The 14,140-nt window shown below is 43.6% G+C and overlaps 1 protein-coding gene across 1 annotated transcript in view; it reads right to left on the reverse strand.

The window, feature by feature from the left end:
• Positions 1 to 14,140, reverse strand: part of LOC134351294 (delphilin-like) — a 431,912-nt gene that overhangs the window by 72,328 nt on the left and 345,444 nt on the right. The window contains exons 9-10 of the mRNA XM_063057357.1: positions 11,016 to 11,170; positions 8,058 to 8,168 (exon numbers count right to left, since the gene is read on the reverse strand). Coding sequence (XP_062913427.1) covers positions 8,058 to 8,168; positions 11,016 to 11,170 — 266 coding nt within the window. The remainder of the gene's footprint in view (positions 1 to 8,057; positions 8,169 to 11,015; positions 11,171 to 14,140) is intronic.

The raw sequence follows: 14,140 nt of genomic DNA on the forward strand, positions 1-14,140 counted from the left end.
TTGTTTGTGAACATTAATGCAGTTAATAATAAATCAAACCAAATACACAGGGCTAGAAATCATATATCACATAAAAATGTACACAATAGTGTAGCTACTTAAAAGGACTGCCTCCAGCAACCAAATTGTATCTCACACAAGGCTGTATGACATCTTGTGCTACTTTGTTAGCCAGAGGCTATTCCATTAAAAGTTCTGGCAGTGTTAGTGGAGGAAATCAACTGATTCCCAGAGAAGAGTTGGGAAGGTGAAGTGATGGGGTAGAGAGTACGTAGGTGGGGTAGTTGGATGAATCACACTCAAATGAAGTGGGGGAGAAAAGAGGCAATTCCTGTTCTCAAAGAAAAGGTCAAAAGTCACGATTATTCAAAATCAAAATCAAAGAAAATCTGACAGTTTTGTAAGTACATAAAAAGCTGGTAAGCCTCAGGCACATTACAGATATAAAAGGTAATTACCTGTAGAATGAAAAGTTCTCAATGGATACAGAGCTGTCTTCTTTACGAAAGAGAATACAATGCTGATGTTGTAGTCATGGTAAAATGCTTGGAATATTGGATAGGATTAGCATTGTAATTAAAGTACTAAAGGGTTCAGAATCTTTGACGGTGGATTCAGGCCCAGAGTCTTTACGATAAATGATATGATACTAGATATGAGAAGGAACAGGAAGACCTGGGCATCTTTGTCCATGGATCTTTAAAGCTATCAGAATAGGTACTTAAAGCTGTTGAAAGTAAGTATATAGAATGCTTTTCTTCATTTGTGGACTCACTTTACACCGCACGCTGTCGGAGCAGTGCTGCCAGGACACGACCCACCCAGCCAACACACTTTTCATCCCTCTTCCCTCCGGGAGAAGGTTCAGGAGCTTGAAGACTCATACGGCCAGATTTGGGAACAGCTTCTTTCCAACTGTGATAAGACTGCTGAACGGATCCTGACCCAGATCTGGGCCGTACCCTCCAAATATCTGGACCTGCCTCTCGGTATTTTTTGTACTACCTTACTTCCCATTTTTCTATTTTCTCTTTATGACTTAATTTAAATTTTAAATATTTACTAATTTTAACTATTTTTAATATTTACAATATTTAATATTTGTAATCCAGGGAGTGTGAAGCGCAGAATCAAATATCGCTGTGATGATTGTACGTTTTAGTACCAATTGTTTGGCGACAATAAAGTATAAAGTATAAACTATAAAGTATAAAGTATTCCACTGTTATTAGATAAATGAAGTGACCCCTTGACCTCACTACCTACCTTCATATGATCTTGCACTTTATCAACATTGCCATTTTACATAGTCATAGAATACATCAGCACAGAGCAAGCCCTTCAGCCTACCTAGTCTGCTCTGAACTATTATTCTGCTTAGTCCTATCACCATGCACCTGGACCATAGACCTCCACACCCCTCCCATATACTTATCCAAAGTTCTCTTGAATGAATGAATAAATAAATAAATAGGTATTGAGATCGAACTTGCATCCATCACTTCTGCCGGTAGCTTGTTCCACACTCTCACCACCCTCTGGGTGAAGAAATTCCTTCTCATGTTCCCCACAAACATTTTGATAGCTTCTACACTTTATTGTTTTACCTTATTCTAGCTCAAAAAACTGTAAATGATTTGATCTATACAAACAGTATGCAACACAAGCTTTTCACTGTATCTTGGTATATGAGACAATAATAAACCAATACCCACACCAGTTTTAGATAACCATCCTTGCCTACTTGTGTTAGAGCTGCCAGTAATATAACACAGTGCAACACACACAAACTGCTGGAGGATGTCAGTGAATCAGGCAGCATCTATGGAAATAAATAAATAGTCAACGTTTCAGCTGATACCCTGAAGAAGGGCTGAGTCCTGATAGTAAGAGTTCGGCATGGACTAGAAGGGCCGAGATGGCCTGTTTCCATGCTGTAATTGTTATATGGTTATATGGTATCTCAGCCTGAAATGTTTATTCATTTCTAGATTTGCTGCCTGACCTGTTGGGTTCCTCCAGCATTTTGTGTGTGTTGCTCTAGATTTCCAGCCATATTTCCATCATCTGCCTTTGTCACAACCATGAACTATGCTGCAGGGTCTACATGCCCCCACAGGCCGGTTGCACAGGAGATTCAGCAATTGCACTCATGAATATGCACATGTCAGCTAATTATTATTTCATTATGTCTGTATTTAACTCCCTTCTTTTTGTTGTAGCGCTTGTCAAGACTTGAGCAAAGCACAACAACGTTACACTGCCTGCTTGCATTTGGCCTTGCCTGAGAAAGTGGGCTATCGAGTCAACGGACGCTGAAGACTGGCAGTATTTGTTTTATACTTAGATATTCCTTTCAGCTGTGATGTTGGCATCTAGTTTTCCACTTGAGAGCTTTAGTTAACAGCCCTGTTGCCTAGCATTTATTGTGTTCTTTTTCCTTAAAATATCATTCACATTAAAGTCTATGAACAATCGACCCACTTCAGTGCCTCTCTCTCTCTCCCTCTCTCCCCCCCCAACCCCACTTGGGCCATACTGACAGCAAGTCTCGGCCACACACAGATGGACCCCGCAGAGAGACAGCGGCTGACCTTAGCCCTGAGATTCATTGACAAGCTACAGGCAATTGAATCTATTCTGAGTGAAGTTACTGAAGCAATGAGGCAAATAATCTCGTGCTGACAAGCCCAGTCTCATCTGGAAGAACAGGTATCATCCCTCACAGCAACTGTTCAGCAGCTCACTGCAGACAATTAGAGTCAGGTGTCTGCGATTTTCCCTCTCACAGCCGCTGTCCATAAACTCACTGCAGACAGCCAATGTCAGCTGACAGCAATTAATGTTCTTGCCAATGCAATTCAGCAGCCTCTGGCCACCTCAATCCCACTCCCAGCATCTCGCAAGACTTCCTTTTCTGCTGCCCCAACAACCTCTGCCACTACTGCTCCCACTCCCGCACCCAGTCTGGAACTGACACTTGTTTTCGGACCACGGCAGACTCCTGCATCCATACTGGGCAGATACTCTGGTGATCCCAATGGCAGCAGGAATTTTATTACAAATTGTGAGCTGACATTCCAAGCCCAGCCTGGTCGTTTTGGTGATGATGCACAAAAATTGGCATACTAGGTCAATTTCCTAGGTGGACCTGCACTCAGGCTGTTCAAAGCCTTACAGGAGCAAGGATACTCTATAGCCCAGTCATTCCAGTATTTCATTTGCAGAGTTAAGGGGGGCTTTTGACCTTCCAGTATGGGGTCAGGAGCTGCTCACCGACTCCTGGACCTATGCCAAGACTGAGTGAGGGTCTATGCAGTCAAATTCTGCACACTTGCAGTAAAGATGGGATGGAATGAGAGATGCCTCATCACTGCCTTCCAGCGTGAACTGAATGCAGGGGTCCGGCACGAGATTGCTGTCCGTGATGAGCAGGATAGCCTAGATGATCTGATTAACCTGGCTATTTGAGTTGACAACTGGGTAACTGAGTGCCACAGGGAAAAAAATGTCTCAAACTTCTTATGTGTCATCTAATCACAGTCTTTCCTCGTCCTCTCCCTCATCACCCAGGAGGAGCCTATGCAAGTGGGATGCATACACCTGTCTCAGGAGGAATAACAGTGGCACAGGAGAATAGATTCCAGCCTCTGTTGTGGTGATCCAAGGCACTTTCGGGTAGCATGTCCCCAGTGTCTGGTAAAACAGGATACCCATTAGCAGGGACAGGTTGGTTTTCTCTACAATCAGTTTCCCCCTATTGTGTAATGCTCACAGCTTCTTTATTGTGGGGTCTCAGGCCCATGAACTTCATTATCGACTCTGGTGCAGCCAGGAATTTCATGGACATCTCTCTAGCTCAAAGATTGTGAGTTCTGACTCAGGAATTAAGAGAAAAGATCAACGTCAAGGTCCTGGATGGTCAACCTCTGAGCATTGGCCAGATCCACCTTTGCACTAAACCCCGAAACTTGTGCTCAAAGGAAACCATAATGAAGAACTCTCCTTTTGTCTGGTTGATTTGCCTGAATTGCCACTGGTACTTGGTCTCCCCTGGCTATCTCAACATAACCCATGAATCGATTGCTCTCTTAAAGCAGGAGACCAGCATTTCTGACTACCTGTCTGGGTCCAGCTCAAGCTCCATTCCATGAATCCCCTCCTGTGTCAGCTAACATTGTGGACCTGTGTGGGATTCCGGCTGAATATGCTGATCTCCTTAAGGTCTTCAGTAAGAGAAAGGACACCTCTCTGCCTTTGCACCAGCCATATGCCTGCGCCATTGACCTCCTACCTGGCTCTAGTCCTCCCTGGGGCCAGCTCTTTTCCCTCTCTCATTCTGAAATGCTGGCCATAGAGGAATGCATCAAAGAGGCTTTGGCCATAGGGTTTATTCATCCGTCAACCTCGCTGGACCAGGCTTCTTTTTTGTGAGCAAGAAGGATGGCAAGCTCCGTCCCTGCATTGAGTATCAGCCCCTAAACAACATCACTGTGGAGAACCGCTACCCTCTTCCCCTGCTGGCATCTGCATTTGAACATCTCCAAGGAGCAATCATGTTTTCCAAAACTGATCTGCACAATGCTTACAATCTGGTTCATATGAGAGAAGGGGTTGAGTGGAAGATAGCTTTCAACACCTCTAAAGGCACAAAGAGTATCTTGGGATGCCCTTTGGTCTCACTAACGCCCTCACTAGTTTTCCAGGCCTTTGGTTAACTATGTGCTCAGGAACATGTTGAACCAGTCTGTTTTTGTGTATTTAGATGATATCCTTAACTATTCCCACTCGCACCAGGGACACTTCCAGCATGTGCACAAGGCTCCTCAAAAATAATCTGTACACCAAGCCCAAGAAATACAAGTTCCATAAAGACCAGGTGTCACTTTTGGGCTATATACTTACTCCATCCAGTGTTCAAATGGACCCTAGTAAAGTTCAGGCACTTACAAAGTGGCCCAACCATCTAAGTCGAACAGTTATGGCACTTCATGGGGCTTGCAAACTTTCTTCGCCACTTCATCCAGAATTTTGGCTCTATTGCAGGTCGGATAAATTCACTCACCAGGAGGACCTCTGCAGGATTCCATTGGACAGACGATGCCAACCAAGCACTTTCAGAGTTAAAGCAACATTTCAACACTGCCCCAGTGCTGCAACACCCAAACCCAACATGGCCATATATAGCCAAGGTAGATGCATCTGATGTTGGCATTGGAGCTGTCCTCTCTCAGCGTTCTTCTGCGGATAGCCAGCTGCATCCTTCTGCCTTGCTCTTCTGTCACTTGACTACAGCTGAGAGAAACTACGATGTTGGGAACCGGGAACTTCTGGCTGTCAAGGAGGCCCTGGAGGAATGGTGACACTGGCTGCAGGGGGCAGAGCATCCTTTCTTGGTTTGGAAAGATCACAAGAACCTCTTCTACATTCAGGATGCAAAGGGACTCAACTCCCATCAAACCCAGTGGGCTCTCTTCACAGTTTAATTTCATCCTCACCTATCGTCCCGGCAGCAAGAATACGAAGGCTGGCGCTCTCTACTGACAGTTCGACGGATCTGAGGACAATGCCAATCCAGAGCCCATTCTTCCTCACTCGAGTATTGCTGCTCTGGTGATCTAAGAATCAAGGCAGAGATGAGGGCCACCTAACAGTCGGACCTAGGCCCAGGTGGGGAACCTCCTGTTTGTCCCTACTGTGGTGTGTTCCAAAGTGTTGGAATGGGGTCACTCCTCCCATCTGGCTAGCCATCTGGGAATTCAATGGACCCAGGAGTTTATTAAGAGACAATTTTGGTGGCCATCTATGTCCCAGGATTCCCACAACTTTGTATCTGTCTGTCCTACCTGCGCTCAGACCGAATTGTCACACCAGCATCATGAGAGTCTGCTATGTCTGCTGCCTGTCCTGCCTGTGCTCCATCACCCCTGGTCCCCCCCTGCCAGTGGATTTCATCACTGGACTGCCCCTGGCAAATGAAAACACTACTATTTAGGTCATTATGGATCGATTCTCCAAGACTGCCTAAACTTTATCATCCTCCCTAAACTCCCATCAACTTGTGAGACTGCCACACTCATGGTTCAACATGTGTTCAGGTGCCATAGCTTCCCTCAAGACATGGTGTCTAATCGTGGACCATAGTTCACTTCCTGCTTTTGGAAGGCTTTCTGCTCTTTTGTAAGAGCCACAGCCAGCCTCTCATCTGGTTTCCACCCCCAATCCAATGGCCAGACTGAGAGAGTGAACCAGGAGTTGGAGACAACCCTCCGTTGCCTTGCCTCTTCCAATCCCACATCCTAGAGTTCCCAATAGATTTGGGCAGAGATCGCCCACAATAACCTCCAGTCATCCTCCACTGGTATGTCCCCCTTTGAATGCCAGAAAGGATTCCAACCACTGCTTTTCCCTGACTAGCAGATTGATGCTGAATAGCTGATCCAGCGCTACAAATACACCTAGAGACGACCCTGGGCTTCTCTGTTGTGCGCCCAGAAACAATATGCCTGGCAGGATGATCAGCTTTGCCGACGTGTGAAGCCTTTCAAGCCAGGAGGTCTGGTTGTCTTCAAGGGATCTTCCCCTGAAAGTCGAGAGCCGCAATTTGGCACCACTCTACGTGGGACCGTTTGCAGTGGAAAAGGCTGTCAACTAGGTCTTGTATAGATTGCGTCTACCAGCATCACTGAATATCTGCCCAGTGTTCCATGTTATCCAGCTCAAGCTCGTACTACCTCTCTCATGGCCCCAGTCACCCCACCTTCCCCTCCTCCCTGCTTGGTAGATAGTTCCCTGGTCTAAACTATCCTGGCATCTTGCCAGGTACTTGATAAGGTCCAGTACCTTGTGGATTGGGAAGGTTATGGTGCTGAAGAACATTCTAAGATCCTGGTGAAGGACATCTTGGACAAGTCGTTCATCTGGGACTTCTAGTGGGCACAGGTCTGTCATGCCTCAGGAGCTGCACCAAGGGAACTCAGGAGTTATGCCATGTCACAGACTCTGCTGTAGGGCCTAGGTGCCCCTGCAGGCGAGTTGCACAGCAGATTTGGTAATTGCAGTGGTGAATATGCATGTGTCAGCTAATTATTATTTTGTTATGGCATATTTGACTCCCTTTTTTTCATTGTAGCACTTGTCAAGACTTGAGCAAAACACAACAACGTTACGTTGTCTGTTTGCATTTTGCCGAGCCTGAGAAAGTGGACTGTCAAGTCGACTGACGCTAAAGTCTAGCGGTATTCATTTTATATTTAGATATTCCTTCAACTGTGGTGTTTGCATCTAGTTTTTTACTTGAGTGTTTCAGTTAACAACCCCGTTTGACCTAACATTTATTGTTTTCTTTTCCCTTAAAATATTGTTCGCATTAAAGTCTGTGAACGATCAACCTGCTTCAGTCTCTCTCTCTGTGCACTTGGGCCATATCCAAACGTACTGACAGCCCTAATTCCAGCACATTCTTCTCAGGTTTTTTCCCTCTTTACTCTGTTACTGATGCCACATAAACATTGTGTTATGTTGATAATTCTATCACAGACATCACTTTTCTCCTTGCCATATCTCACCCTGTCCGCAACTTAAAACAACTTGTCTTCCAACTTTTCCAGTTCTGATAAAGGTAACAGATTTTCCTCTCCACATGTACTACCCTCTGAATATTTCTAGCACTTTGTATATTTATTCTAGAGCTCAAGATCTTAGTAGCTGAAGTTACTACAGCCACTGGCAGGTCAATTAAAATAGAAGATGCTGAAGAAAACTGAAGATGTTCAGATAACTTTAGGCTGGAGGAATTTACAAAGGAATGGGTGAAATACCATGGAGTGATTTCATAAAGAATTAAAATTTTTAAATAAAGGCATTGCTTACCAGGAGCTAGCAAATAGATGGTGTGTGAAAGGGAATTAGGAAAACAGGGCAACAAAGTTCTCAATGACCTCGTATAGATGGTACTGGAAATAAGAATTTCTACCAAAATTATGTTGGGTAGGTCAAGTCTATGATTCCCCTTCAAGGCCATGTCCTGCTTTAAATCACACATAAAATATACATACTTGTTGTGTTGTCGTTTGAAACTCGAGTACGCACACTACTGTGGTAAACTGATGAGCTTCGCACAGAGTTACGGCGTGGACCTTCATTTATCAGCTCTCCTTCTCCAGACTCTGTGGTAGGAACAAGGGTTAAAAGTACTCAAAGATCTAAGAACCACCATGGCTGCATTATAATTATTTCAGACAACTTTTGCAAACACTCTCATACAAACAATGGAATATTCCTTTAAAAGAATGAGAAGTCTACAGTCACAGCCTGGGTGTGAGCGAGAACTTACAGATAAGTGTGAGCATTTTGTTGGACCATTGCTACCAATAAAGTACGTAGGAAAAGGGTTGAGGTCCTGAAGAGAGAGCATGGGGAGCTAAGATAGGAAGCTGAAAAGCAGGATCTCAACAGTGGTAATCTCTGGATTGTTGCCTGTGCCATGTGCCAGTGAGGCTAAGAATAGGATGATTTGGCGATGAATGTGTAGCTTCAGAATTGGTATAGGGAGCAGATTTTCAAATATGTTAATACCTGTTGGAGAAGGTATGAGGTATACAAAAAATATGGGTTACACCTGAACTTGAGGGGGAATCAATATCCTTGTGATGCTTGGGTGGAGATTTGCTAAAGCTGTGTGGGTGGGGGGGGGTTGTTTGGTGCAGGGGGATGGAAACCAGAGTAATAGGTCAGAAGATGGTGCATTTAGTGTAAAGATAGATATAGTGTATAAAGAAACTATGAAGAAGGATAAACAGTGGAAGGGGCATAATTGCAGTCATTTGGATGGGTTGAAACATGTCTATTTCAATATGAGAAGTATTAGGAACAAGGACAATGAACTTTGAGCATAGATCAATACATGGAACTATGATGTTGTGGCCATTACAGAGACTTGGCTGTCACAAGGGCATGAATGGCTGCTGGATGTTCTGAGGTGTAGATGTTTCAAAAGGAACAGGAAGGAAGATAAAAGAGGTGGGCGAGTGTCATTGGTAATCAGGGATGGTATCACAGCTGCAGAAACATAGATGGAGACGTTGTGGGGGGATTGCCTACAGTCAGTATGGATGAAAGTCAGAAGCAGGAAGGGAGAAATCACTCTATTAGGAGTATTCTATTGACCCCCCCCCCCCACCTCCAATAGCAACTGAGATACTGAGGTGCAGACTGGGAGGCAGACATTGCAACTCATATATCAAATCTGAATCAAATCAAACCAAATCAAATCAGGTTTAATTGTCATTCAAACCATACATGGATACAGTGGAACGAGACAGATTTCTTGGGACCAAGGTACAAAAACATACATGTGGAACAGCCCATCCACTGTCTTCTATGGGCAAGCCCATTTTTGATCCTATCAGCAATGTCAACATAGATTCCATGCATCCTAATTTTCTGAATGAGTCTACCATGCAAGACATTGTCAAATGGCTTACTAAAATCCTTGTATGCAATATCCATTGCTCTAATTTCATCAATCATCTTTGTCACTCCCTCAAGAAATCAGATTAGTCAGAAACGAGCTGCCCTGCATAAAGAGATGACCATTACCCAGCATTCTGTGATGTGAATGTCACCAGGTCTGAATGTTGTTGAGATTTTGCTCCTAGTTCATGAGATGACAGGCTGTAAATAGAATTGAACATTGCACAATCATCCTTGTCTTCACTTCTGACCTTTGAAGGAAGGAAAATCATTGATGAGGTAGTTGAACAGAGTTGGACCATGCCTCTTGATACAACAGGACAGCATGAATGTGGATGGAGAGAGTCAGTAAATCTGCAAGTCTGAGGGAGAGTGAAATAGGAGCTCTGAGAAAGTGAACTGGGAGGAAGCAAAGCCAGACAAAACCCAGAGGTATAAACACAAAGTGAATGGAGAGGAACTAACATGGAGTGTTCCAGTAGCACTAACATTGGGTATATTTAAATTGGAGGTTGATAGGCTCTTGATTACTCAGGACTTCAAAGGTTATGGAGAGTGGGGTTGAGAGGTACAATAAATCAACCATAATAGAATGGTACAGCATACTCGATGGGCTGAATGGACTAATTATATCTTAACACACAGTGATCCTGTTATCTAAAGGCACTAAGATAAAGTGAACCTCGAGGTACTGTGAACTTGAGGACAATAAGACTCACAGTGGATCTGGAGACTGACACAGTGAATCTCAAGGCATTTAGATATACTCTTACATTTGCAGAAAAAACTGGACAGGGAGGTGACCAACCTGCCGCAAGAAATGGAGTAACTAAATGGGGAAGGAAGAGAGGGAGACAGACAGAGTGAGAGACAAAGACAGAAAGAGAGACAGAGAGAGAGAGAAAGAGAGTGAGACACACACAGAGACAGAGTGAGAGACAGAGAGAGAGAGAGAGAAAGAGAAATAGGTGCTCTGAGTGAGACCGAGAGAGCGAGAGAGAAAGAGAGAGTAAGACAGAGACAGAGCGAGAGATAGAGAAGCAGAGGGAGAGACCGAGAGAGAGAGAGAGAGAGAGAGAGAGAGACACACACACATAGATTCAGAGAGACAGACTGAAGAAGACAGTAAAATGAGGACTTGTATGGGGGAGGGGTGAGAAAGAGAGTGGGACAGGAGGAACATGTGTTGCTGTATATATGTGAATCTGAATGCATATGACTGAGAGAATTTGAAGACACTGAGACAGTCAGATGCCACTACAACATACATAGGAACAGTTAGCCAAAATGTATTTACAAAATATTGCATAGTACTGTGAATTGATATTTAAAATGTCAGGTATTTTCTTGGCGCTCCAATGTGGAGTGATATTTTTGACAGTTACTTGAACAAGTTCAGTCCATAACACAAAAGGCCACTGTCTTGCTCAGCTCTAATGAAGGTGATGTTCAGTCATGTCTTTCTCAGATTCCACAAGTAACTCTCCTTTGGCAGCCATGTACAATTGGAAAATTGCCCTTTTTCAATCAAGTCATCTCACCTGCTGCTGCCTTGTACCCAAGGAATCTGGCAATCTTCTGATGACAATGTTCTTGCTCCTCATATGTCAGCAGCTGATAGATGAACTGCCAGATTACCTGTTTGGCTGGCGTGTCTAGCACAGGATAGATGTCAACAATCAGAGTATCAATGTTCCTGTGGAAACACAAGTACAGATTCAGTCCAGAACTTCTGCTCAACAGGTACAGTTCAGTTAACAGCTGTGCCTTAGGTCTTTCTTCACAAGTTTAAAATATGAACAAAATGAGAAATTCAGTGAGAGAAAATCAGAGAGGAGAGGAAGGAGACAGGGGAACAAGGGGGAAGCGAGGGGAGAGAGGTCTAGAGGGGAAGAGAGGTGGTGAAGGGAAAGAGAGGAAGGGGAGGTTGAAAGAGGGCAGTGAGAGGGAGAGAGATAATCAGTTTTATTCCAGGAAGCTAAAAAATAACACACAGCCAAAGTTCATTCCTGATGACCTTTTAAAGACTGCTTATACACTTTATGTTACGTCAATACATGGGCATGGTTCAACAAATGAAGATTGGGTTCCGGGAAGTCTTAAAATATTGAAATTGTCTTCTCACCTAAACTCGCATTGAAGTATGTAATTGTAATCACTGGAATGTAATTTATAATTATAATTTAGTACCATTAAAAATTGTAATTAACAGGTGGTATTGATACAGCACAGGAAAGGGGATGAAACCTGAAGTATTGTTTGCTGAGACACACAGAGGTGGGCAGTGCGAAACTACGGGGAATGGGAGGAGTGGCACTGGAACATTTCAAGTTGTGTGTCAATGATTTGGATGATGGAATTGATGGCTTTGTTGCAAAGGTTTGCAGATGATACGAAGTTAAGTGGAGGAGCAGGTCGCTTTGAGATAGAAGGGCTACAGAAGAACTTAGGCAGATTAAGAGAATGGACAAAGAAGTGGCAAATGGAATACAATGTCAAGCACTTTGGTAGAAGAAATAAAAGGATATGGATGTGGTGAGGATGTTTCCTATGGTGGGATAGTCTAAGGACAAAGAACAAACCTCAGAATATAGAGATATCCTTTCAGAACGGAGATGAGAAAGAATTTCTTTAGCCAGAGCGTGGTGAATCTATGGAATTCGTTGCCACGGGCAGCTGTGGAGGTCAAATCTTTAGGAATATTTAAGGCAGAAGTTGATAGATTCTTGATTGGCACCATATACTACCCTGAGATTCATTTGCTTGTGGGTAATCATAATAAATACAAAGAAACACGATAGAGTCATTGAAAAACTGCACACAACAAAGATGGACAAACAAACAAATTACAAATGACGTCAAATCGTGCAAATACAAAAAAGAAAATAAATTATAACGATGATAGATAGATAATATGAATGAGCTGTAGAGTTCTTGAAAGCGTCCATAGGTTCTAGAATCAGTTAGTGTTTAAGTAAGTGAAGTTATCCACCCTGGTTCAAGACCCTGATTGTTGAGAGGTAATAACTGTTCCTGAAAATGGTAGATGTTTCAGACCAAAGGACCAATAAAATAACATCTGCTGTTGACCTTTTGCTCAGTAGGCAAATAGCAGCAGATTGAATTCACTCCGCAGGCAGGAGTTGATATGTTTCATCAACAACCTCTCAAAGCACTCCTTCGCCGTGGATGTAAGTGCTACTGGACGAATGTCACTGAGGCGAGTTGTCACATTATTCTTGGGCACCGGTATAACTGAAGCCTGCTTGAAACAGGGGGATATCCTAGACTGCCGAAGCTAGAGGTTAAAGATCAGTGAACACTGCAACCAGTTGATTAGCACAGGTCTTCAGTACTCGGCCAGGTACACCTGTCTGGGCCAGATATTTTCCATAGGTTCACACTCCTGAAGGATACTCTCACTTCAGCCTCAGAGATTGAAATCAGAAGGTCGCCAGGGTTTAAGGGAGTTCATGAAGTGCCTCCATGTTTTGTCGGTCAAACAATCATAAAAGTCATTGGGCTCATCTGAGAGCGAAACCTTCTTGTCATTTTGTAGGAGGCGGTAGCTTTTGTAAGGTATAGCTCATAGTACAAAGAGAAGAGGGAGACAAGAAAGTGTAAGCTTGAGTCAGCTGTTACATTAACATTACTGTAACTTCTCAAAGTCAAGAAAAATACACACCATTTGTCATTTATTAAAATTGCTGATCAGGAGTTCTTCACAGCTTATGATGGTGTACATTGCTGCTGTGCCAACTCACTTACTACTCCATTTAAACATAGGGTAAGACCCCAGTCTTACAGTTCAAATCTGAAGGGTTTATACAACCTCGAAGAGTAAATGAAATGGAGCAACGATCTGCTGGAGGAACTCATGAGACCTCTATGGGAAAAAAGAAATAGTCTACATTTCAGATCAAAACCCTGGAGAGGTAAGATAAAGAATGATAAAGAGGAGAAGGGAAGTGGAAGGAAGGATTCCAAGATGAGTGTTGGACTGAGGCGGGGGTTGAAGTTGACAGGCAGGTGGTGTCAGGTAGGGAATGTAAATAGGGTGACAAAGCAGCAGGCAGACAAAGAGAAAGAGAGGAAAAAGGAAAAAAAGTATACAGAGCAAGGTGTCTGAGGAAGTATGAAGATATGAGACAGCTTCTGGGGGGGAAATAGGTAGGAAGACAATGTGCTTCCACTGGTAAGTAGAACAGGTGAGAATGGAAGCCATTAGGGGACAGGGGAATGATAGTTGGAACCAGAATGGAAATGGGGTGGTGGGGAGTGGAGGAACCTGAGTGTGAAAAGGGTACATGGTGCCATGAGAGAAAAGGGTTGAAGATTAGTGAAGGGGGCCTGGGGAAAAGTGTGAGGGGTACAATACTGGGAGCACTGGAGGATCGGAAAGTGAGAGAGAAAGGGGAAAGTGGAGAGTGGTATAATTCTGTCATTTGTAAGAATGAATGTATGTATGTATGTTGGACTCTTGAATTTAATAACGTGGGAGCTTGCTCACACCCAGAGGTATAAAAGTTGTGGGTGGCCTGACTAAATGCATTAACAGCAAAAACAACAAGCAATTCTCCCCCAACTTACAGGCCATCAACGTTCTGAAATCTTGCTTTATTTAGCTATGATTGAGTTTGACCATCAACCTCTAACAGATGGAAGA

The sequence above is a fragment of the Mobula hypostoma genome, chromosome 9 (assembly GCF_963921235.1).
Source record: "Mobula hypostoma chromosome 9, sMobHyp1.1, whole genome shotgun sequence".
Lineage (NCBI taxonomy): Eukaryota > Metazoa > Chordata > Chondrichthyes > Myliobatiformes > Myliobatidae > Mobula > Mobula hypostoma.